We start from the raw sequence: 23,379 nt of genomic DNA on the forward strand, positions 1-23,379 counted from the left end.
TGGAGGGCAGATCAGTGACTCTGACCTGCAGCAGTGATGCCAACCCACCAGTGGACAAATACACCTGGTACAAGAAGAATGAAGAACGGACGGGGTTCTCAGAAAAAGGATCAGGGCAGAGTTACGTCATCCTTAAAATGAGCAATGAGGACAGCGGGCAGTACTTCTGTAAGGCTGAGAATCAATACGGACCACTTGACTCTGCACCTGTGCATCTGAGTGTAACAGGTAAGATATCCATTTACTTAAGGCAGAATAGACCGGCCATACTGTAGGTCGGGCAAACGTCAGATGGGCTGGTTAGTATTTCTCCTATTGGGCCGTTCTACATGATAATGATTAATTGTCAGATGGGCTGGTTAATATTTCTCCTATTGGGCCGTTCTACATGATAATGATTAATTGTCAGATGGGCTGGTTAGTATTTCTCCTATTGGGCCGTTCTACATGATAATGATTAATTGTCAGATGGGCTGGTTTATATTTGGCCTAGTGGGCCGGTCTCAACTAGTCAACTTCTGTAGGTGGTCACCAACTAGTCAACTTCTGTAGGTGGTCACCAACTAGTCAACTTCTGTAGGTGGTCACCAACTAGTCAACTTCTGTAGGTGGTCACCAACTAGTCAACTTCTGTAGGTGGTCACCAACTAGTCAACTTCTGTAGGTGGTCACCAACTAGTCAACTTCTGTAGGTGGTCACCAACTAGTCAATTTCTGTAGGTGGTCACCAACTAGTCAACTTCTGTAGGTGGTCACCAACTAGTCAACTTCTGTAGGTGGTCACCTTCACCAGGGTTGTAGGTTAAATGTTCTGATGTGAGTAGATGTGTCTTTATCTGGTAATTCGTCCTCTCCCAGGTAAACCAGTGTTTCCCTGGGCTGGTGTTGTGGGGGTGGTGGCTGTGTTGGCAGCTGGAGCTCTGCTAGTCATCCTCTATGGCACATTGAAGAAGAGGTGAGTCCATTAAGATACCAGGGTTGGGGTCAATTCCACTTAAATTCCAGTCAATTCAGAAAGTAAACCAAATTCCAATTTCAAATGTTCCTAATTGAAAAGTATTGAAATTTCAGTTTACTTCCTGAAATGACTTGAATGGAATTGATCCCAACCCTGCCATTAGGATACCTATGTTTTAAAGACATAGCCTTTCATTGAACAGCTTATTGTGCTTCTAAGAGGCAAAGTATTTAGAATCCAGTTAAGAAATTATGGCATACAAAAAAATAAGTGTGTCTTTACTCTACAGTGTTATGGTCTGTTGTCCTGAGACTACTACATGACCTTTACTCTACAGTGTTATGGTCTGTTGTCCTGAGACTACTACATGACCTTTACTCTACAGTGTTATGGTCTGTTGTCCTGAGACTACTACATGACCTTTACTCTACAGTGTTATGGTCTGTTGTCCTGAGACTACTACATGACCTTTACTCTAGTGTTATGGTCTGTTGTCCTGAGACTACTACATGACCTTTACTCTACAGTGTTATGGTCTGTTGTCCTGAGACTACTACATGACCTTTACTCTAGTGTTATGGTCTGTTGTCCTGAGACTACTACATGACCTTTACTCTAGTGTTATGGTCTGTTGTCCTGAGACTACTACATGACCTTTACTCTACAGTGTTATGGTCTGTTGTCCTGAGACTACAGCATTATGGTCTGTTGTCCTGAGACTACAGCATTATGGTCTGTTGTCCTGAGACTACTACATGACCTTTACTCTACAGTGTTATGGCCTGTTGTCCTGAGACTACTACATGACCTTTACTCTAGTGTTATGGTCTGTTGTCCTGAGACTACTACATGACCTTTACTCTACAGTGTTATGGTCTGTTGTCCTGAGACTACTACATGACCTTTACTCTACAGTGTTATGGCCTGTTGTCCTGAGACTACTACATGACCTTTACTCTACAGTGTTATGGTCTGTTGTCCTGAGACTACTACATGACCTTTACTCTACAGTGTTATGGTCTGTTGTCCTGAGACTACTACATGACCTTTACTCTACAGTGTTATGGTCTGTTGTCCTGAGACTACTACATTACCTTTACTCTACAGTGTTATGGTCTGTTGTCCTGAGACTACTACATTACCTTTACTCTACAGTGTTATGGTCTGTTGTCCTGAGACTACTACATGACCTTTACTCTACAGTGTTATAGTCTGTTGTCCTGAGACTACTACATGACCTTTACTCTACAGTGTTATGGTCTGTTGTCCTGAGACTACAGCATTATGGTCTGTTGTCCTGAGACTACAGCATTATGGTCTGTTGTCCTGAGACTACTACATGACCTTTACTCTACAGTGTTATGGTCTGTTGTCCTGAGAATACTACATGACCTTTACTCTACAGTGTTATGGTCTGTTGTCCTGAGACTACAGCATTATGGTCTGTTGTCCTGAGACTACAGCATTATGGTCTGTTGTCCTGAGACTACTACATGACCTTTACTCTACAGTGTTTTGTCCTGAGACTACTACATGACCTTTACTCTACAGTGTTATGGCCTGTTGTCCTGAGACTACTACATGACCTTTACTCTACAGTGTTATGGTCTGTTGTCCTGAGACTACTACATGACCTTTACTCTACAGTGTTATGGTCTGTTGTCCTGAGACTACTACATGACCTTTACTCTAGTGTTATGGTCTGTTGTCCTGAGACTACTACATGACCTTTACTCTACAGTGTTATGGTCTGTTGTCCTGAGACTACTACATGACCTTTACTCTACAGCGTTATGGTCTGTTGTCCTGAGACTACAGCATTATGGTCTGTTGTCCTGAGACTACAGCATTATGGTCTGTTGTCCTGAGACTACTACATGACCTTTACTCTACAGTGTTATGGTCTGTTGTCCTGAGACTACTACATGACCTTTACTCTACAGTGTTATGGTCTGTTGTCCTGAGACTACAACATTATGGTCTGTTGTCCTGAGACTACAGCATTATGGTCTGTTGTCCTGAGACTACTACATGACCTTTACTCTACAGTGTTATGGTCTGTTGTCCTGAGACTACTACATGACCTTTACTCTACAGTGTTATGGTCTGTTGTCCTGAGACTACAGCATTATGGTCTGTTGTCCTGAGACTACAGCATTATGGTCTGTTGTCCTGAGACTACTACATGACCTTTACTCTAGTGTTATGGTCTGTTGTCCTGAGACTACTACATGACCTTTACTCTACAGTGTTATGGTCTGTTGTCCTGAGACTACAGCATTATGGTCTGTTGTCCTGAGACTACAGCATTATGGTCTGTTGTCCTGAGACTACTACATGACCTTTACTCTAGTGTTATGGTCTGTTGTCCTGAGACTACTACATTACAGCGTTATGGCCTGTTGACCTGGGACTCCTACATGTCATCTGTCACTCTCTCCAGGAAAGCCCCAAGAGGAATGAACTTTATCGGGGAGGCACAGATGGTACCTTGTGGTAAACCGACACACAAGGCGCAGTCTGATGACACGTACATGACTCTGAATAAAAGGACAATGTCTCCTGAGTATGACACTCTGGCTGTAAGTTTCTCCCTTGAAAAGAACTTTGATGATTTACGGGTTAGTCACAATAATATTTCCTTTCTCCCGAAGTGTGCACATGTTCCCCAAGTTTAAAGTGACATCTGGTTCGCTCTCTCCTTTCAGAATGTCAGAAACACTGTTGGCTGAAGAAGACCCTATGCCTGCGACCTCAACATAAATAGGGTTAGAAGTGAACACCATATAACCGGTTGAAAATTATTAAAAAGGGTATAATTTTTAAATGATCAAATTTAGAGTTGTATATTTGTTTTTCTATAGGTACGCCTAAAGGTTTTTAGGCAAAATAACCCATTCAAAACGGAAAGCTAATTGAACGTGGGAATATGCCAGGGCTATTGTATAAATAGAACAAAAACGAACTAAACGTTTAAGAGATCTGAATTTTAGTTTCATCTACCCAACTCGTTCCTTTCTTTTTTCATGTGCACGTAGTAAGTACACCATCATACCTTTCAAAGGCACTAAGTCATTTGTTTAATTTGTATTTAATTCTAAGTCACAGCACTCTCTCTTGGTCCTCATTTTTGTAAGTCACCTTGCTTTAGCACATGCGCGTTTGATCAGTTTCTTTATGGAAATATTTAGTGAACTCCATGACAGTAGCTAAAGCAAAGGGATATAGCAGCACACAAGTAGACTACAAATGCATGCTGGGCCCAGCATGTACTGAGCGCAACTTGGAGTGTTATTGAAGCGGGCGAGAAGGCAGACGCTCCAGATTTCGGGAATCTCGCTCCTTGCTCCGCTCAGATACTCCTTTCTAGAGAAGCAGAGCCATTGTGCCACTAGAGGGCGGTCTCCCTCCATTTGATCCTGCTTACTGATATATTTGATTTAACCAGGAAGGGCTCATTGAGATTTGAAATATATAGTAAAGGCATAAATGTAGCTGATACTAGCTGATTGACAGAAAGGAGGGCCCATAAGTGTCTTTCTATTCAACTTGTTTCTACCAAAAACAAAGACACAAGTCCAAATAGCCAAAAGCCACTTTATTTATGAAACAACCTTAAAGTGACTAGACCAGGAGTATGAAGAAGTGGTACAACCCAGTAACTGGCGGTACAACTCAGTAACTGGCGGTATGCTGTCTAGTCTCTCAAAGTGGAATGTATTCTAGCAGTGTTGCTCAACTCCATCACAGGTCCCCCTAGGGCAGGGGGTACTCAACTCTTACCCTACGAGGTCCAGAGCCTGTTGGTTTCCTGTTCTACCTGAATTAGTTGCACCCACCTGGTGTCCCAGGTCTAAATCAGTCCCTGATTAGAGGGAAACAATGAAAAATTGCAGTAGAACCGGCTTCGAGGTCCAGAGTTGAGTTTGAGGACCCTAAGGGTTGCACATTTGTTAACATTAGTCCAGCACTACAGTAACACAACTGCTGCAACGATCAACAAGCTCGAGTAGTTGCGTCAAGTGTGTTAGTGCTGGACTATACAAATATGTGCAACAGGGGGGCGAGGGCATGAGACTACACTCCCGGAGAGTTGAGTAACACTATTAGAACTGGGCAATGTAACACTACCACAGACACCTATAGGTTACACTCAGTAACTACTGAATCTTTAGGGGGATTCTTCCTCTGCTCATCCTACTGGCAACAGCAGGGTCATTGTGGGTTCACCTCAGCCCACATATTACATCAGTCATTTGGGATGAGACTAGAAAGTGTCCAATGACCACATTTAGTATAATTCCAACCAATAAAACAGCATGTTTTCACTCAAAGTGTTGGTCTGACACCTTTCAGTGTGTAAATACCTGTTTTTGTCCTCCGATTCTCTTGTCTAACATTTCAGATACCTGTAGACTGAAGTAATTCAAATGTTGCAGATTGAAATACATGGTATAGAATGAACGCTGTTTCGATCTCCACAGAAGAGAATCACATTTTCTGACACGTTCTATTATTTCAACCTCTTGGGGAAAAGTCCCTGGCTTCAGCTATTAAGAATGTAAAGCTAGAGATATTAGCAAATTACACATTACTCATTTGCAAAGGCTGATTGAGTTTTGAGATCATTCAGCTCAAATTCCTGACCACTAAACCACCATGCACACTTAGCATGAAACTATTGGGCATGCACTAAGGAGTATGCTAGCATGGACATTGGAACACATCCAGAATTTGTATCTGAAATAATACCACACGACGAACATCAAAATGGAATCTGGCGATCAGAAGTCACAATAGACATGTTCATGTGCACAACTTTACCTTTAATGGACCTCAAGCTAGGACACTGAACAGCTAGCCTAAATAATTGGACATGATCCTATAGAAATGGCAACAGTATAAGGCCGTGTTCACACAGGCAGCCTAATTCTGATATTTTCCTCACTAACTGGTCTTTTGACCAATCAGATCAGCTCTTTTGCCAATAAAAAATCCCAATTGAGCTGCCCTTGTAAACGCTGCCTAATGACACAATAGTAAGTTGTGGCCTTCGACTCTGTGATTGGATTTTTTTTAAATACAGAAAGTGAGAGTGAGGCTAGTGAGGACCAAAATACCTTCTCTATTACAGCCCTGCTGAATCGTTTAAAAAACAATAACAGAGATAGCCACTTGTGTAAATACTGAAGAGAAAACTACCTTGGAATGCAAGAAAAGCTAGCCTACACTGGCTTCTTGCAATGCAGAACACGTTGGCAAAGACCAAAAATCAATTTTTTCCCCCTTAGGGTGAAAAAATAAACAAGATGATCATTTGGAACGTGTAGCTATGCGACTTGCACCATTAATTAATCAATTAATTACTCTTCAGATATTTACCACTAGGGGCAGTAAAGTGACGTTCATATTTAAACCAACCGAAGATGGCGGCTTTAAACCCAATCTATAAATCCCCTCTTCAACGCTACAACTTCTAGTTTCTTGTTACAATTGTCAGAAAACAACGTGCATAAACTGAAGTCACAATTCTAATGGAGCAGCCAATGAGAAGCAACAGGAAGTGAAGTTTCCGTTACTGCGGTAACGACACTAATGACAGAAAGTGGAACTTGATGCGTTCACCATTCCAGATCCCCTGTCAATACGAGAGGTAACGTCTCCCATGTGGTAAAGGAACTGCAGTGTGTTGGGGGGGGTTATGGGCTATGTGCAGTGTGGTGTTATAGAATGGTGCAACGTCTCTGAGTGCTCTTCTTGCTCTTCTTGTTGCTGCGGTTGGTTTCCTTATACCTCCTGATCTCTCTGACTAGAGAGTAGAACGCCTCCTCCACGCCCTGAAACAAAGACGCAAAAAGCAGAAACTTTACACTCAGATGAAGCGTGATGGAATGCAGCTTGGTCGCCTTCAGTAGACTCAACAGAGCAAACGAGTAGAATAGAAGAGTGCTACCTGAAGGTATCCAATATCAAAGTTATCCCATTTGTGCCCTCAAATAGTGACACGACAGCTGTGTATAAATGTGTTATGTTACCCAATACCTTTAGTGAGTCTGTTGAGTTTATTCAAATGATACACACAACAGTTAAGACACAGAACAGTTAAGACACAGGAGTCTGTCAGGACAACACATCTCCTCTGACCCTCCCTGTTTAGGACCAAAACGCTCCTTAACAGCTTCTACCCCCAAGCCATAAAACTGCTGAACAATTAATCAACTGGCCACAGGACTACCTACATGTACAAATGACCTCTAACCTGTACACCCGCACACTGACTCGGTACCGGTACCCCCTTTATATAGCCTCGTTATTGTTATATTATAGTGTTACTTTGTATAAAAAAAAAATTAACTTTAGTTTATTTGGTAAATATTTTCTTAGCTTTTCTTGAACTGCACTGTTGGTTAAAGGCTTGTAAGCAACATTTCACGGTAAGGTCTACACTTGTATTCGGCGCATGTGACAAATAACGTTTGTTTAGATTTGTCCAGTTTGAGGCCTAACAGGCCTGCTACAAGAAGTAGGAGAGCGAGGCGCTGCTCAGCGTCTGGTTCTATTTCAACATTCCCGCCTGTGAACACGTGATGAAGTGGATCACGTGCTGCTAAAAGTTCTGCTTCCAGTGTAGCTGGTCCATTCCTACTGCTCCCCCGTGTCGCTCCCCCGTGTCGTTCCCCTGGCTGGAAAACCCACCTGTCTGGTTTTGGCAGAGGTCTCCACGAAGGGCACACCATAGCCGCGGGCCAGCTCCTGAGCCTGCCTGCTCTCCACGCTCCGACTCCCCAGGTCACTCTTGTTCCCCACCAGCACCATAGGCACACTGTCACTGTCCTTCACCCTGTTGATCTGTTCTCTGAGGAGGAGAAAAAAGGACGGAGAAGTGGAAAGGAAGAATAGGACCAAGAGGTAGAGTCATGTGCCAAACAAATGGACATGACAAAAAACATTAAATATACTTCCAATTCCAAAGCCTCGTCTCCATTGTCAGTGACAACGCAGTTCCTCCATGTCCGCCCGGCCGGACGGGAACCCACATGGTTCAAATGATCACGTTGACTTCATGGACCGCCAGTCCTTGCATTCATAGAGCCATCTATACATTTGAGTGGCTACAGATATCCAGTCCCATCCCTCAGCTTTAACCTTTTGCGTGTAGGGGGCAGTATTTTAGTTTTTGGCTAAAAAAACATACCATTTGAAACGGCCTATTTCTCACCCCCAGAAACTAGAATCAGATTAGGATGGAAAACTCTAAAGTTTCCAAAACTGTAAAAATATTGTCTGTGAGTATAACAGAACTGATATTGCAGGCGAAAGCCTGAGGAAAATCCAATCAGGAAGTGCCTCTTATTTTGAAACCTCTCCGTTCCTATGCATGCCTATCCTCCATTTAAAGGGATATCAACCAGATTCCCCTTTCTATGGCTTCCCTAAGGTGTCAACAGTCTTTAGACATAGTTTCAGGCTTTTATTTTGAAAGATGAGCGTGAAGGATCACATTGCGTAAGTGGATAGGTGGGGGCTCCGAGTGAGTTTTGCGCAACTGAGTAAAGCCGCCATTGTTCCTCCCGCTGTTATTGAAAAACCTACACACTGTTGATATATTATCAAATATATATTTTAAAAACAACATGAGGATTGATTATAAAAAACGTTTGACATGTTACTGTGGACATTATGGATACTATTTGGAATATACCTCTGCGTTGTCGTGACCGCTCTTTCCTGTGGATTTCTGAACATAACGCGACAAACAAACATCTGTATTTTGGGTATAAAAATAATCTTTATGGAACAAAAGGAACATTTGTTGTGTAACTGGGAGTCTCGTGTGAAAACATCCAAAGATCAAAGGTGAACTATTTTTTTGATTGCTTTTCTGATTTTCGTGACCAAGCTACTTAAAGCAAACCAAGTAGTGGGAACGCTGTTTAGCTGTTGTTCCACATTTAGAGTTGGGCCTTAATTGGGGCGTGATGCCTAACGGAGTCTGACAACAGGGAAAATAATGCATGCTAATGGAACATGATAATGACTCCACAGCGTTGTATTCAGTAGTCGCAAAACCTTTGGTCTGTGGCGGAACATTTTGCAACGGAAATAGTTTACTCCAAACGGAAAGCATTTTGCAACGGAAATAGTTTACTCCAAACGGAAAGCATTTTGCAATGGAAACTAGAGTTTATATTGGACAAATTCAAGTAGGTCCCTCCCAGTTTCCTTCTGTTTGCTTCCTAGTGTAAACGGTTTCCGTTGCAAAACTTTTCACAAACAGGCCAAACGTTTCACTACGGTCTGCTAATAATGAATACACTCCAGGTGTCGGACAGCAGACACTGTGACGGACAGTCAGTCAGTACCTGTACAGGTGAACGTCCTCAAAGGACTTGATGTTGTTGATGGCGAACACACAAAGGAAGCCTTCGCCTGTCCTCATGTACTGGTCCCTCATGGCGCTGTACTCCTCCTGACCTGCTGTGTCCAGGATGTCCAGCAGACACGTCTCTCCGTCAATCACCACCTGCTTCCTGTACGAGTCCTAGATTGAACATAAAGCTTAAGAACAGGATTCTAATATCCTAGAACTCTTAGCATAAATTAGGAGGAATTCAAAACAATGGGACCAGCGATGCTATTAAGCAACACCGCTGGGAATCTGTTAATTTTCAGAAGCTTCCACATGGAATTATTAGGTTTTGCTAACCTGGGTATATTCAACCTAGTACAAGTCCTAAAATAGGGGTGTGTTCATTCGGCACCAAATGGAAGGAAACAAGCAGAAACAGGGAGGGACTACCTGGACTTGTCCAATGAGAAAATGTTTATTTTTGTTTTCCATTGCAAAACTGTATTTTTTTCCTGTTGCTCTAATGCAGTGGGTCCCAACTCCTGTCCTGGAGAAACCCACATCTGAACACATTTTTGTAGCCCTGGACAAACAGACCTGATTCAACTCATTGAGGGCCTGATGACTAGTTAGAATCAGGTGTGCTTCACCGGGGCTACAATAAAAACATGTACTGTTGGGCGTACTCGAGGACTGGATTTGGGAACCGCTGCCCAAATGAACATTATCCAGAGACAACAGGTGCCAATTTCTAATAGACTCCTACCACCTACCCATAGGTACTGGTGTGAATCTGAATGGATTGGAAAGCATGATGGTAACAATGTTTGGAAAGTAATAACCCCTCCCCTTTGCCACCCTCATAGCTTACAGAACCACTCTGTAAATCATTCTAACCATTTAGCTAGCGGCAACACTTATCCTAATGATCAGGAGACTGTGGATAGATATTATAGAATAGAATCTACATAGACTCCATATAGTGGGTTGCTACTTTTGAAGCAGACGATTTCAATCGAATTAACTTACTATTAAATGGCAACTCCACAACTTTCTAACCTCCTATTCATTATTTCCATCACCAAACCAGTGTCCATATATGTGGAAACGGCTCATTTCTACATAAAAAAAAAAAAATCATTTTTAAATGACATCAAAAGTAAAGACAAAAAATGATTTTCAAACACTGACATTCACATTGATGTGGGGAGCAAGAAATAGCATCCTTTGGCTAGAAACTCATTGCAGTTTTTGAAAATCACAGTTTCTCTTACTTTTAATTCTACCCTGTGATGTCACAGAAGCATTTTAGAGGAACCCTTCTTATAACTTTTTAACTACAGATCGTAACAATGTGCCATTTTCATATATGTAGACACTGGTTTGGTGCTGGAGATATAAGGGGAAAAGTGGCGGAGTTGCCCTTTAATAAGAGTCACACAGAGACAAACACCTGCAACTCACCTCGATGGTGGGGTCATATTCATCCACAAAGTGATTCTGGATGAGCTGGATAGTTAAGGCACTCTTCCCAACACCTCCAGCACCCACCACAACAAGCTTATACTCAGTCATGCCTAGAGAGAGCGGGAGAAAGAGAAACACGTGTTTCCATTAAAGCTTCACATAGAAATGTGTGTTATAGATCTGTCCTTCTCATTGAAAGCAAGTCTACGTGGTAGATCTGTTCTATGTAAGCTATTACTATGCGTCCCGTTCTTATGTTTTGTTTCTGCTTCTTTTGGTTTCTTACACCAGCTTCAAAACAGCTGAAAATACAATATTTTTTGTAATAGAAAATACAATACTTTTGTTTATGGAAAATATATTTCACAGCGGTTTAGACGGTACAATGGTTCTCTACACAATGACTGCTTGTTTTGTCACATTCACTGAAATTGGGGAAACTATTTAGAATTTTAGCAACCAGGAAGTGGCAGAGTGATTCCTGCATATTGCATCTTTAATAGCACACATGGAACAGATGTACCACTTAGACTAAATGAGAATGACAGACCTATAACTCCCATTTCTATATATATTGTTGGGTCGCCCAAAAAGTTACATAATGTAGCTTTTAATGTTGAATCCATGTACATTTATTAATTACTATTATTATTATTATTTTTTAACTAGGCAAGTCAGTTAAGAACAAATTCTTATTTTCAATGACGGCCTAGGAACAGTGGGTTAACTGATTTAAGTACTAGCTGTTTTCTTACTTGTAAATAAGTTCAGAAATGTCTGTGTGTGTAATTGTGTGTGTGCATGTCAGATTTACACCTGACTGTATGGTTCATTGTAGAGACCTTAACCCAATGACCTCAAAGAGACTTGGACCTCCTGCCGTAATGATTCATGTGTTGGGCTTTACAGTAGCTGGACCCAGATTTGAGTCCTGGTCGGTGCTACCCCCTCAATTGGCTACACTGGTGTCAGATGTGGGATGGCACCCGTGAGGCCATCTGAGAGGGGTGTACACCAGAGGAACTTGTTATAGAGAAGCGTGGGTCACACTCTCCTGAAGGAACGTGGTAATGTAGAGACCTTAACCAAACCTCAGCAAGAGATTCTGACCTCTTTGCATAATGGATAAGGTGTTGACTTGACAGTCTCTAGATCAAGGTTTGTGTCCCAGTCAGGGCTAGTCCCCGAATTCATAACTCATTTCTGAACCAAATGAGTCCAACATTTTAGGCAAATTATATACTTTCTGTTCAAGTGTGATGAGGTGTTCGTCTTTCTGTCTAATTAGGTAGATTCTAGACAATATTTCTGTACACTTGGGGGACCCCTTTTGAGTGAAGAGCAAACGCTCTGTATACTATTTCAATTAAAAACAATGCATTAGTAAGACAAAGGCACGAGGAAACCTGTGGTGTCTACAGTACAGCCAACAACAAGTTCACATAATATGCTTTTTTCAGTGATTTGGAATAGCCTACGGCCCGGAGTATTGTCTGAACATTGCAGGATATCAATCTTTATTCGCGGTCATTACAAAAATATGCTGGTATCTACCATGCAAAGAGGCCGGCTCTAATTTGACCCAGATTTGTATGGGGGCTAACGTTAGCTAGCATAGCATAACTAACAGACTGCGGTATATGACACACTAGGCAGAATACAATCACTGCATTTCTGCGATAATAATGTAGGCCTATTGCATGAGGAAATTGACAAAAAACAGAGCGCTTACCTTAATTTGGTTGGTCTTTTTTTACCAAACAAAAATGCAGCGTTTGAATGACAAAATGAGATTAGTGCTACATAGCCTGAAACAATTTCCTGATTGAAGCCAGCTAAGAACAAATATATGCTTTTAGAAACTGCAATTTTTGCCGCAATTGAGCCACAAATATGATAAATCACTGTTGGCAATGAACGGGAAATATAGGCTGAATATAACCCGATTTAATTTAAAGGTAAGAATTAGTAGTAGGGGAGTAAATCTCTCTAGACTCCATTGTGGTTGAAAAGGGGTAAGGCTTTCACGGCAAACGCAATCAATGGTATTGATTTAACAGCCAATACCATTGTGGTGAAATAGACAGACAGTAGAGTAACCTAACCAGAATGGGGCTTTCGTTCTACTTCCGGTTATACCCGCCTTCAAATCAGAAACTGACCAATCAGGAACCGACTGAAAGCCTCATTGGTCGTGTCCGAAAAAATAAATCGCATGCTCTCAACGCCTTGATAGTCCCGCCTTTGTACGAAGATTAACCAATCAAAGACATTGCTGCAGGGAGGTTTGGAAAGAGCGCACTCGAGTCTGATTGGCTCGATTATTTGGGTTGTTGAGTGTGCGGAGATAATTTGACCACTAGATGGAATCACTGTACTAGCGGCTAACCAACCGAAAGGCTGTAAAAAGAGCTAACCGCTCCCGACCAAAGTATACAATATTTAGATGTCTGTGAAAAACAGACACACAGTCAAGATCGCTTTGTTCATTGCAGGCGATTGACACGTTTCAAGCACAAGGTTGATGGCCCAATTTTATGGGGTTTCCTTAAAAAACGATATTCAAACTGACAAATTGGTTGAGGATAATATTGGGAAATAAAACTTAATGGAATACCTTAATCTCTATTGGGTTTGCTGTAAGTATCGAACTGCATTCATTAAAGAGAGGATTGGTGCTGTAAAGGTCAGTAGTGGAACCCTGACAGTGATGGATCAAACTGTGTTACAGCTCACTAAGGATTTAGGGAAGCGCGCGCGCACACACACACACACACACACACACACACACACACACACACACACACACACACACACACACACACACACACACACACACACACACACACACACACACACACACACACCAGTCTCTCCCCCTCACCTCCCTGCCATAACCTAGGCTATAGCCAATCCCCTGCATCCTGCCCCATTTCTCTCTCTCTCTCTCTCTCTCTCTCTCTCTCTCTCTCTCTCTCTCTCTCTCTCTCCTACTGAGTGCATCTGCTCTTCTCACTAATCTTTGCCTAAAATCACAGAGATAATCCAGCATCCATCTGTCATGGAGGAGAGAGAGAGAGAGAGAGAGAGAGAGAGAGAGAGAGAGAGAGAGAGAGAGAGAGAGAGAGAGAGAGAGCATTGGGAATATGAATGTGAATATTATGTAAAAAGTTACACATTCCTTGTGCTCTTACAATACCAATCGCTGTATTTACTAAAATGTACCAGTGCTATACGACTACTGTAACCAATATGCTATTGTAAACTTAGAAAGGGATAAAACCAGAACTATGGATCGATTGTAAACAGTAATGACAACAGGGGTGTAATAACGATGAGACCATGTTATATATATGTATATATGCTATATGACTAATAACGATGGTTATATATATGTATATATGCTATGTGACTAATAACGATGGTTATATATATGTATATATGCTATATGACTAATAACGATGGTTATATATATGTATATATGCTATATGACTAATAACGATGGTTATATATATGTATATATGCTATATGACTAATAACGATGAGACCATGTTATATATATGTATATATGCTATATGACTAATAACGATGAGACCATGTTATATATATGTATATATGCTATATGACTAATAACGATGAGACCATGTTATATATATGTATATATGCTATATGACTAATAACGATGAGACCATGTTATATATATGTATATATGCTATATGACTAATAACGATGGTTATATATATGTATATATGCTATATGACTAATAACGATGGTTATATATATGTATATATGCTATATGACTAATAACGATGGTTATATATATGTATATATGCTATATGACTAATAACGATGAGACCATTTTATATACACCTTTTATTTTACACATATACATATTTCATACATGTCATATTTGTTGTGTGTTTTTGTATGTATATGTCTGTATGTGTTTTCACATGTTGTATCCCCACAGGTACGTTTCAACAAGACGGAGGAGAACATGGAAACAGGAAAGTAAGAATCCAAGAGACAAAAGAAATCAACAGAAAAACAACAACAACACAACTAGAGTAACAAGTCCAGGATTGGTTGCTCAAATGTTCTGTTCAGGACACGTGAAGCATACAGTCCCCCTTAGCCTCGCACACATACACTGTATAGTATGACAGAACACACACACCTGAAGATACAGTTCATATTGCTAAAGACCAGTACTAGACACACATTGCACGCTGTGGTGCAATGGCAACCGCACATGTTTTCCATCACTGCACAAAAGGTTAACACACAATTCACCAACAGTCAGTCATTCACTGACAGGCCGACAAGTTTCATCAAATGAAAATAATAAAGCAGCGTGTGTTCACACATTAACATCCTACGTCATCATTACTTCTCTTGTCACACGTGGACACATGGACACGTTGTGTGGTGCACTCACTGCACCCATGAAACCATCATTACAGCATGCTCACCGCACAATGTTCCAGCACCTGCACCCGACACACACACACACACACACACACACACACACACACACACACACACACACACACACACACACACACACACACACACACACACACACACACACACACACACACACACACACACACACACACACACACACACACACACACACACACACACACACTCACACACTCACACACACACACAGCTAACTTTGTGGGGACATACAGTTCAGTCCCATTCAAAATCCTATTTTCCCTAACCCCTAACCTTAACCCTAAGTTTAACCATAACACAAACTCTAACCTTACCCCTAAACCCCCTAGAAACAGCATTTGATCTTATGGGGATCAACAAAATGTCCCCAGTTGGTCAAATATTTGTTTGTTTACTAGTTAGTATAGTTAAACACACACACACACACACACACACACACACACACACACACACACAGACACACACACACACACACATTTCGGGAGAATACTGTCTAATACATAGAAACGTATATAGAAAGGAACAGTAGCCTACATACAGTAAATATTGACTTCTACATATAAGTGCATTCAGTGATTTTGGCAAAATGCCTAAAATACTGAGAGGGTAATATGACAATAATGACAGAATTCTGGAGCACCATTTAACTGCTCTCTGACAGGATTCAGTGGAGTAACCCATGGCCCTTTCTCATGGATATAATGCCCACTTTGCCGATGCTCGAAACATTGGACTGCTGTGTGCAACATAGGCCAGTAGCAACTGAAAATAAGCATTGGGCCGAGTCGCAGTCATCCATACCACCCATGCTTATAAACAACAAGCTTTTCAAAAACGAGACACTTACATTTGATTTCCAGAGACACTCACAAAGCCGACAGACAGCTCATGGAGAATTATTAGTTTGAAAGTAAATTACATGTAAATTAAACTCAACTGATGAGTGAGCAACAGTGATCCAATTAGAGTTTCAGGTTCAACAGGCAAAATGTTCATGCACACACGCACGCACGCACACGCACGCGCGCGCACACACACACACACACACACACACACATACACACACACACACACACACACACACACACACACACACACTTATTCAAATGCATACAATTCATATAATGTCCCACATGTGTAAATGTACGTATATACAAAAACACACCTATGACAATTTGCTAACCCTCTATCTTCCCTCACTACATGTCATTTTCCAAAACATCTGCCCTTTCTTATTTCACCTCTCTCTCTCTTCCCTATCTCCCCTCTCTTCCCTATCTCCCCTCTCTTCCCCATCTCCCCTATCTCCACTCTCTTCCCTATCTCCCCTCTCTTCCCTATCTCCCCTCTCTTCAGACTTGAGAAAGGGACAGTATACTTAACATGGACTTAAGTCAGCCTTTTTAGACTAAGGTCCACGTTTAGTCAACTTATCTCAAGTCTGAATAGGGCATTATGTGAGCTCCCTCTCTCCCTCCCCTCCGTAGAGTTACTGGTTGTATCCCGGAGGTTGAACATATTCCTCCGTCTTCTCCCAGTCCTGGACCCACCCTGCCCCCCCTCCAGCACCCCCTCCTCCGTTGGGGCCCGCTGTTGGCTGGCTCATGGCTCCGTACTGCCCCCCTCCGCCAGTGCGGTACATCTCTTCCGTCTCATTGGCCAGTTCGTCCTCGTCGATGATGCCACACTTCTCATCGCTGGTGTCCTCCTGGTCCGCCCACGGCTGCTTCTCCCCTGACGCAAAGATTCCTGGGAAAGAGCCAGGAGGATAATTCAGAATCAGGTTTGGGTCACATTAGATTCACACCTCGGTCTATTCATAAGGCACCAATTGGAAGAAAACTGATGGAAACAGAAAGGGACTAACTGAGCTTGTCCAATTAGAAAGGTTAGCAAAACCTTTTGCTACGATGTGATTAATACTTTATGTGGCACAGTGAATTCAAATAAGTAATCACATTCTCAATTGTGATTGAATTCACGCAATTAGTTTCAAACATGATTTTTTAATTTAATTCATTCTGAATTTCCTTTAGGGTTCACACATGATTGATTTGGTGAAGGATTTATATCAGTCATTCATCTTGGATTCAAATAAGATTTCGGCAGAACTCAAGTTGCATTCATTCGTATATTGGTGATTTACATGAGCCACAGTCGATTCATTTGTGGTTCACACTAAATTGGAACTGGATTCCCAGTATTTTACACATCATTTAATTGCGATTCACATAGGAGTCATGTGATTTAGAAACCCCTCACACGTGGTTTGTTGATGAAATTAACCATTTGTATACAATTCACAAAGACTCCCTGAACTATAGGTTCATTGAAGGACTGACTGGAGCTTCACACAGGAACCAACACATAAACACATACCATAGAAAATCACTCCACCATAGTGAACAACTGAAGCAATGAGGAAGACACCCTGCCAATCTTCACGTGTCTGAGAGAGAGAGAGAGAGGAGGTTTTAAGATCGGGAATTATGGAAATAGAAACATGTTAGAACCATCATGTTGACAAATTCTGGACAGCTGAATAGTTTACAAGCAGTTTATGATTAGACCTAATGCCTTGTCCTGGAGTAAAAACCATTCTCATTAAATCATGTCCATTGAAATTTCATTTCAGTCTTTTTCTGCTGTCTTGCCGACAACTCATGGAATTGTCTTGACAATGACAATGAAGTAGGTAAAGCACAGACCGATCTGGGACCTGCCTACATGTTAGTCCAGGACTAGGCTTAATCTGTGTCTGGGAAACTGCTCCTACATGTAACTGGCTAAATGTAATGCCAGTTTGATTGAACAGAGCGCTGTGTGTCTTAATTCACCTCCATGTAACTGGCTAAATGTAATGCCAGTTCGATTGAACAGAGCGCTGTGTGTCTTAATTCACCTCCATGTAACTGGCTAAATGTAATGCCAGTTTGATTGAACAGAGCTCTGTGTGTCTTGGTAATTCACCTCCATGTAACTGGCTAAATGTAATGCCAGTTTGATTGAACAGAGCTCTGTGTGTCTTAATTCACCTCCATGTAACTGGCTAAATGTAATGCCAGTTTGATTGAACAGAGCTCTGTGTGTCTTAATTCACCTCCATGTAACTGGCTAAATGTAATGCCAGTTCGATTGAACAGAGCTCTGTGTGTCTTGGTAATTCACCTCCATGTAACTGGCTAAATGTAATGCCAGTTCGATTGAACAGAGCGCTGTGTGTCTTAATTCACCTCCATGTAACTGGCTAAATGTAATGCCAGTTCGATTGAACAGAGCGCTGTGTGTCTTGGTACCTTGTGTTTGGTCATGGCGCCCACTATAAGAGGGCACACCATTCCCGACAAGGTGCCCACTCCGTTGGAAATGCCCATCAAAATGCTGGCATAGCGGGGGGCAATATCCAAGTGATTCACGTTGAAACCTGAAGAGAGAGGGAGGGATGGGGGGACAGGAGAAATGCAGAGAAATATGTTGGTTTGGAACCCAGAACCAAATCTCCCGCTATGTAGCAGCCTGTCTGGAGAGACTCACCATCTGACCATGCTACAAACAACTGAAGTATGAGGCTTTCCTTATCACCAGTAGGCTGCCTAATCTAATCTAACCACAACCTTACCCAAACCCTAACTACAACATTACCTTAACCCAGGGGTGTCAAAGTCAAATGGACGGAGGGCCAAATAAAAAAATCAGCTACAAGACGAGGGCCGGACTGTTCGAATGTTCATTGAAAAATTTTTAAATGACGCATATAGTCTAGTGAACCTAATTGAACCTACTGAAAACCTAACAAATATATTACAATATGATCAGATAAATAAAGCAATATTTTCTTATGGCTCTGTCAGTAATCTTTAATTTTCAACAGACACAAAAGACAAATTTCCTTTATATAAATATCCCCATAACATGAACATTAAATGAAAGAAACCGGTATTCAAGGCACCATCAGTAGACTATATTTTCTATTTTAGCAAAAGTGGGCTAAATTTACTTCAAAGAAAAAACAATAATAGCAATTTTCTATCATCCACTCAACTGAAATATTATATGCGCGTGATGATGCTCATTACATGCTCCATTTTCAAGGCTTTACCGCACAACGCTTCCTGGTGTATGATACAATGATAAGCTGTCAGCTCACCTGTCGCGTTTTCCTCTTGCATCTTTTCGTATCTTCGCCACCAGTCCGCTCCTGTGTCCACACATCGCAGGTGCTCCGTCGGTTGTCAAACCCACGAGTTTTTCCCAAGGCAGCTCCATCTCATTTACACATCTTGACACCTCTTCATACAAATCATGCCCCGTAGTTGTGCCATGCATAGGACGTAAAGCCAAAAACTCCTCTGTCACGCTTAGGCTGGAGTCCACTCCGCGGATGAAAATTGACAACTGGGCAATGTCAGAAATGTCGGTGCTCTCATCCACAGCCAAGGAATATGCAATAAAATCTTTTCCCTTTTTCACAAGCTGCTCTTTTAGATTGATGGACAACTGGTCTACTCTCTCGGCAATGGTGTTTCTGCTCAGACTCACATTTAAAAAGAGTTGCCTTTTTTCTGGGCAAACTTCGTCACAAACTTTAATCATGCAGTTTTTGATGAAATCCCCCTCCGTAAATGGCCGGGCTGATTTAGCGATCTCTTCTGCCAAAATAAAACTGGCCTTGACAGCAGCCTGGCCTTGTGATTTGGCTTTTTTGAACAGAGCCTGTCGAGATTTGAGGCCTCGTTTTAATTCCTCTGCCTTTTGTAGCCTTTGTTCCATGTCCATATTCTTGTTTTTGTCCGCGTGTTTCGTTTCATAATGTCGTCTCAGATTATACTCTTTCAGTACCGCCACACTTTCTCCACACAGAAGACACACAGGTTTTCCAGCTACCTTCGTGAACATATACTCCGACTCCCACCTTGTTTGAAACCCCCGGTTCTCAGTATCCACCTTCCGTTTTGCCATTTTTGATGGGTATCTGAAAGTTAATTTTACTGTGATGCTGACGACTGCTGTGCCAATAAATATTGAAATGAAGCAGCCTACTGCTCGGTGCGTCACCTTTGCATTGTGGGAAATGTAGTATTGGTGCGTGTAAAAGCTCTGCGGGCTGCCGGCTTGCTGCGGGCCGGTTCTAATAATAAATCAAGATCATCCCAGGGGCCGTAAAAAACCTTCTTGCGGGCCGGATGTGGCCCGCGGGCCTTGACTCTGACATATGTGCCTTAACCACACCATTACCATAACCACAACCTTATCCTAACCCTAACCTTATCCTAACCCTAACCACAACCTTATCCTAACCCTAACTACAACATTACCTTAACCACAACATTACCATAACCACAACCTTATCCTAACCCTAACCACAACCTTATCCTAACCCTAACCACAACCTTACCCAAACCCTAACTACAACATTACCTTAACCACAACGTTCCCATAACCACAACATTACCATAACCACAACCTTATCCTAACCCTAACCACAACCTTATCCCAGCCCTAACCACAACATTACCATAACCACAACCTTATCCTAACCCTAACCACAACATTACCTTAACCACAACATTACCATAACCACAACCTTATCCTAACCTTAACTACAACATTACCATAACCACAACTTTATCCTAACCCTAACCACAACCTTATCCCAACCCTAACCACAACATTACCATAACCACAACCTTATCCTAACCCTAACCACAACATTACCATAACCACAACCTTACCTTAACCCTAACCACAACATTATCATAACCACAACCTTATCTTAACCATAACCACAACCTTATCTTAACCCTAACCACAACATTATCCTAACCCTAACCACAACATTACCATAACCACAACCTTATCCTAACCCTAACCACAACATTACCATAACCACAACCTTATCCTAACCCTAAAATAAGACTAAAAAACTCATAAGAATCTGATTATATGGCCCATTTTTTCCCATAGCATGACCATTTCAACAAAAATCACTTTCAATGTCTGAAAAGGAAAGAACAGTCCTTAGGTTTGGTATTGTCTTCCTGACTGTTGTTACTCAGTAAACCTAACAGACAGTTTGGTATTGTCTTCCTGACTGTTGTTACTCAGTAAACCTAACTGACAGTTTGGTATTATCTTCCTGACTGTTGTTACTCAGTAAACCTAACTGACAGTTTGGTATTATCTTCCTGGCTGTTGTTACTCAGTAAACCTAACAGACAGTTTGGTATTATCTTCCTGACTGTTGTTACTCAGTAAACCTAACAGACAGTTTGGTATTGTCTTCCTGACTGTTGTTACTCATTAAACCTAACTGACAGTTTGGTATTGTCTTCCTGACTGTTGTTACTCAGTAAACCTAACAGACAGTTTGGTATTATCTTCATGACTGTTGTTACTCAGTAAACCTAACAGACAGTTTGGTATTATCTTCATGACTGTTGTTACTCATTAAACCTAACAGACAGTTTGGTATTGTCTTCATGACTGTTGTTACTCAGTAAACCTAACAGACAGTTTGGTATTATCTTCCTGACTGTTGTTACTCAGTAAACCTAACAGACAGTTTGGTATTATCTTCATGACTGTTGTTACTCAGTAAACCTAACAGACAGTTTGGTATTATCTTCCTGACTGTTGTTACTCAGTAAACCTAACAGACAGTTTGGTATTGTCTTCCTGACTGTTGTTACTCGGTAAACCTAACAGACAGTTTGGCATTATCTTCCCGACTGTTGTTACTCAGTAAACCTAACTGACAGTTTGGTATTATCTTCCTGACTGTTGTTACTCATTAAACCTAACAGACAGTTTGGTATTATCTTCCTGACTGTTGTTACTCAGTAAACCTAACTGACAGTTTGGTATTATCTTCATGACTGTTGTTACTCAGTAAACCTAACAGACAGTTTGGTATTATCTTCCTGACTGTTGTTACTCAGTAAACCTAACTGACAGTTTGGTATTATCTTCCTGACTGTTGTTACTCAGTAAACCTAACAGACAGTTTGGTATTATCTTCCTGACTGTTGTTACTCATTAAACCTAACAGACAGTTTGGTATTATCTTCCTGACTGTTGTTACTCTGTAAACCTAACAGACAGTTTGGTATTATCTTCATGACTGTTGTTACTCAGTAAACCTAACTGACAGTTTGGTATTATCTTCATGACTGTTGTTACTCAGTAAACCTAACAGACAGTTTGGTATTATCTTCCTGACTGTTGTTACTCATTAAACCTAACAGACAGTTTGGTATTATCTTCCTGACTGTTGTTACTCGGTAAACCTAACAGACAGTTTGGTATTATCTTCATGACTGTTGTTACTCAGTAAACCTAACTGACAGTTTGGTATTATCTTCATGACTGTTGTTACTCAGTAAACCTAACTGACAGTTTGGTATTATCTTCATGACTGTTGTTACTCAGTAAACCTAACAGACAGTTTGGTATTATCTTCCTGACTGTTGTTACTCAGTAAACCTAACAGACAGTTTGGTATTATCTTCCTGACTGTTGTTACTCAGTAAACCTAACAGACAGTTTGGTATTATCTTCCTGACTGTTGTTACTCGGTAAACCTAACTGACAGTTTGGTATTGTCTTCATGACTGTTGTTACTCAGTAAACCTAACTGACAGTTTGGTATTATCTTCCTGACTGTTGTTACTCGGTAAACCTACATGTATTGAATTACGAGTGGGACATTTCACTTCCATTTATCCAGCGAGTGGTGCAACTGAGCATCGTCTCTCAGACCTACAATTTGACAGAAGAATACCCTCACTGATTGGTTGTTGTCTTTCTCCAAAGTGAATTGACAAATCAGATTACAGAGTCAGAGGCGGGAGATGACACCCATACCTTTGCATCACAAAGCATTCATCACTGAGGATTCTACCAATGCTCATGCACAGACAGTGGACACGTTCCAGGCTGACTACACTTCAGACACATGATCTCACAATGCCTGGATAGGTGTTTAATAGCTAGCCACATACATACGTCATCAACAGAACATCCTTGACAGTTCAAAACAAATAGATAATTAATAATTCATGGATTGGATTTATATAGTGCTTTTCTACCAACTGAGGTCCTCAAAGCGTTTTACATAGTAAGGAGGAAACTCACCTCATCC

General features: G+C 41.3%; 1 protein-coding gene, 1 long non-coding RNA gene and 1 pseudogene across 2 annotated transcripts; 1 reads left to right on the forward strand and 2 right to left on the reverse strand.

Moving 5' to 3' along the window:
• The first annotated feature begins 855 nt into the window (after positions 1-855).
• Positions 856-3,793, forward strand: LOC139402170 (uncharacterized). Its single transcript, XR_011633238.1, has 3 exons — positions 856-955; positions 3,402-3,540; positions 3,667-3,793. It is a non-coding gene; the product is annotated as an uncharacterized lncRNA (long non-coding RNA).
• Positions 3,794-5,763: 1,970 nt separating this feature from the next.
• On the reverse strand, positions 5,764-12,804 carry LOC139402168 (GTPase KRas-like). Its single transcript, XM_071146260.1, has 5 exons — positions 12,508-12,804; positions 10,773-10,885; positions 9,322-9,500; positions 7,655-7,814; positions 5,764-6,795 (listed from the first exon to the last, which is right to left on the reverse strand). Exons 2-5 carry the CDS (start codon positions 10,881-10,883, stop codon positions 6,682-6,684), a joined length of 564 nt encoding a protein of 187 aa, XP_071002361.1. The 5' UTR covers positions 10,884-10,885; positions 12,508-12,804; the 3' UTR covers positions 5,764-6,681.
• A 3,751-nt stretch (positions 12,805-16,555) lies between these two features.
• LOC139402169 (vesicular glutamate transporter 1-like) overlaps positions 16,556-23,379 on the reverse strand; it is a 54,443-nt pseudogene continuing 47,619 nt past the window's right edge.

The sequence above is a fragment of the Oncorhynchus clarkii genome, unplaced genomic scaffold (genome assembly GCF_045791955.1).
Source record: "Oncorhynchus clarkii lewisi isolate Uvic-CL-2024 unplaced genomic scaffold, UVic_Ocla_1.0 unplaced_contig_1139_pilon_pilon, whole genome shotgun sequence".
Taxonomy (NCBI): Eukaryota; Metazoa; Chordata; class Actinopteri; order Salmoniformes; family Salmonidae; genus Oncorhynchus; species Oncorhynchus clarkii.

Excerpts from the sequence above, each read along its gene's own strand:
- LOC139402168 (XM_071146260.1), bottom strand. The coding sequence starts at position 10,883 with ATGACTGAGTATAAGCTTGTTGTGGTGGGTGCTGGAGGTGTTGGGAAG. Across the intron at positions 9,501-10,772 it reads AATATGACCCCACCATCGAG|GACTCGTACAGGAAGCAGGT; the intron begins GTGAGTTGCAGG and ends TGTTCAATCTAG. Across the intron at positions 7,815-9,321 it reads GAGGACGTTCACCTGTACAG|AGAACAGATCAACAGGGTGA; the intron begins GTACTGACTGAC and ends TCTCCTCCTCAG.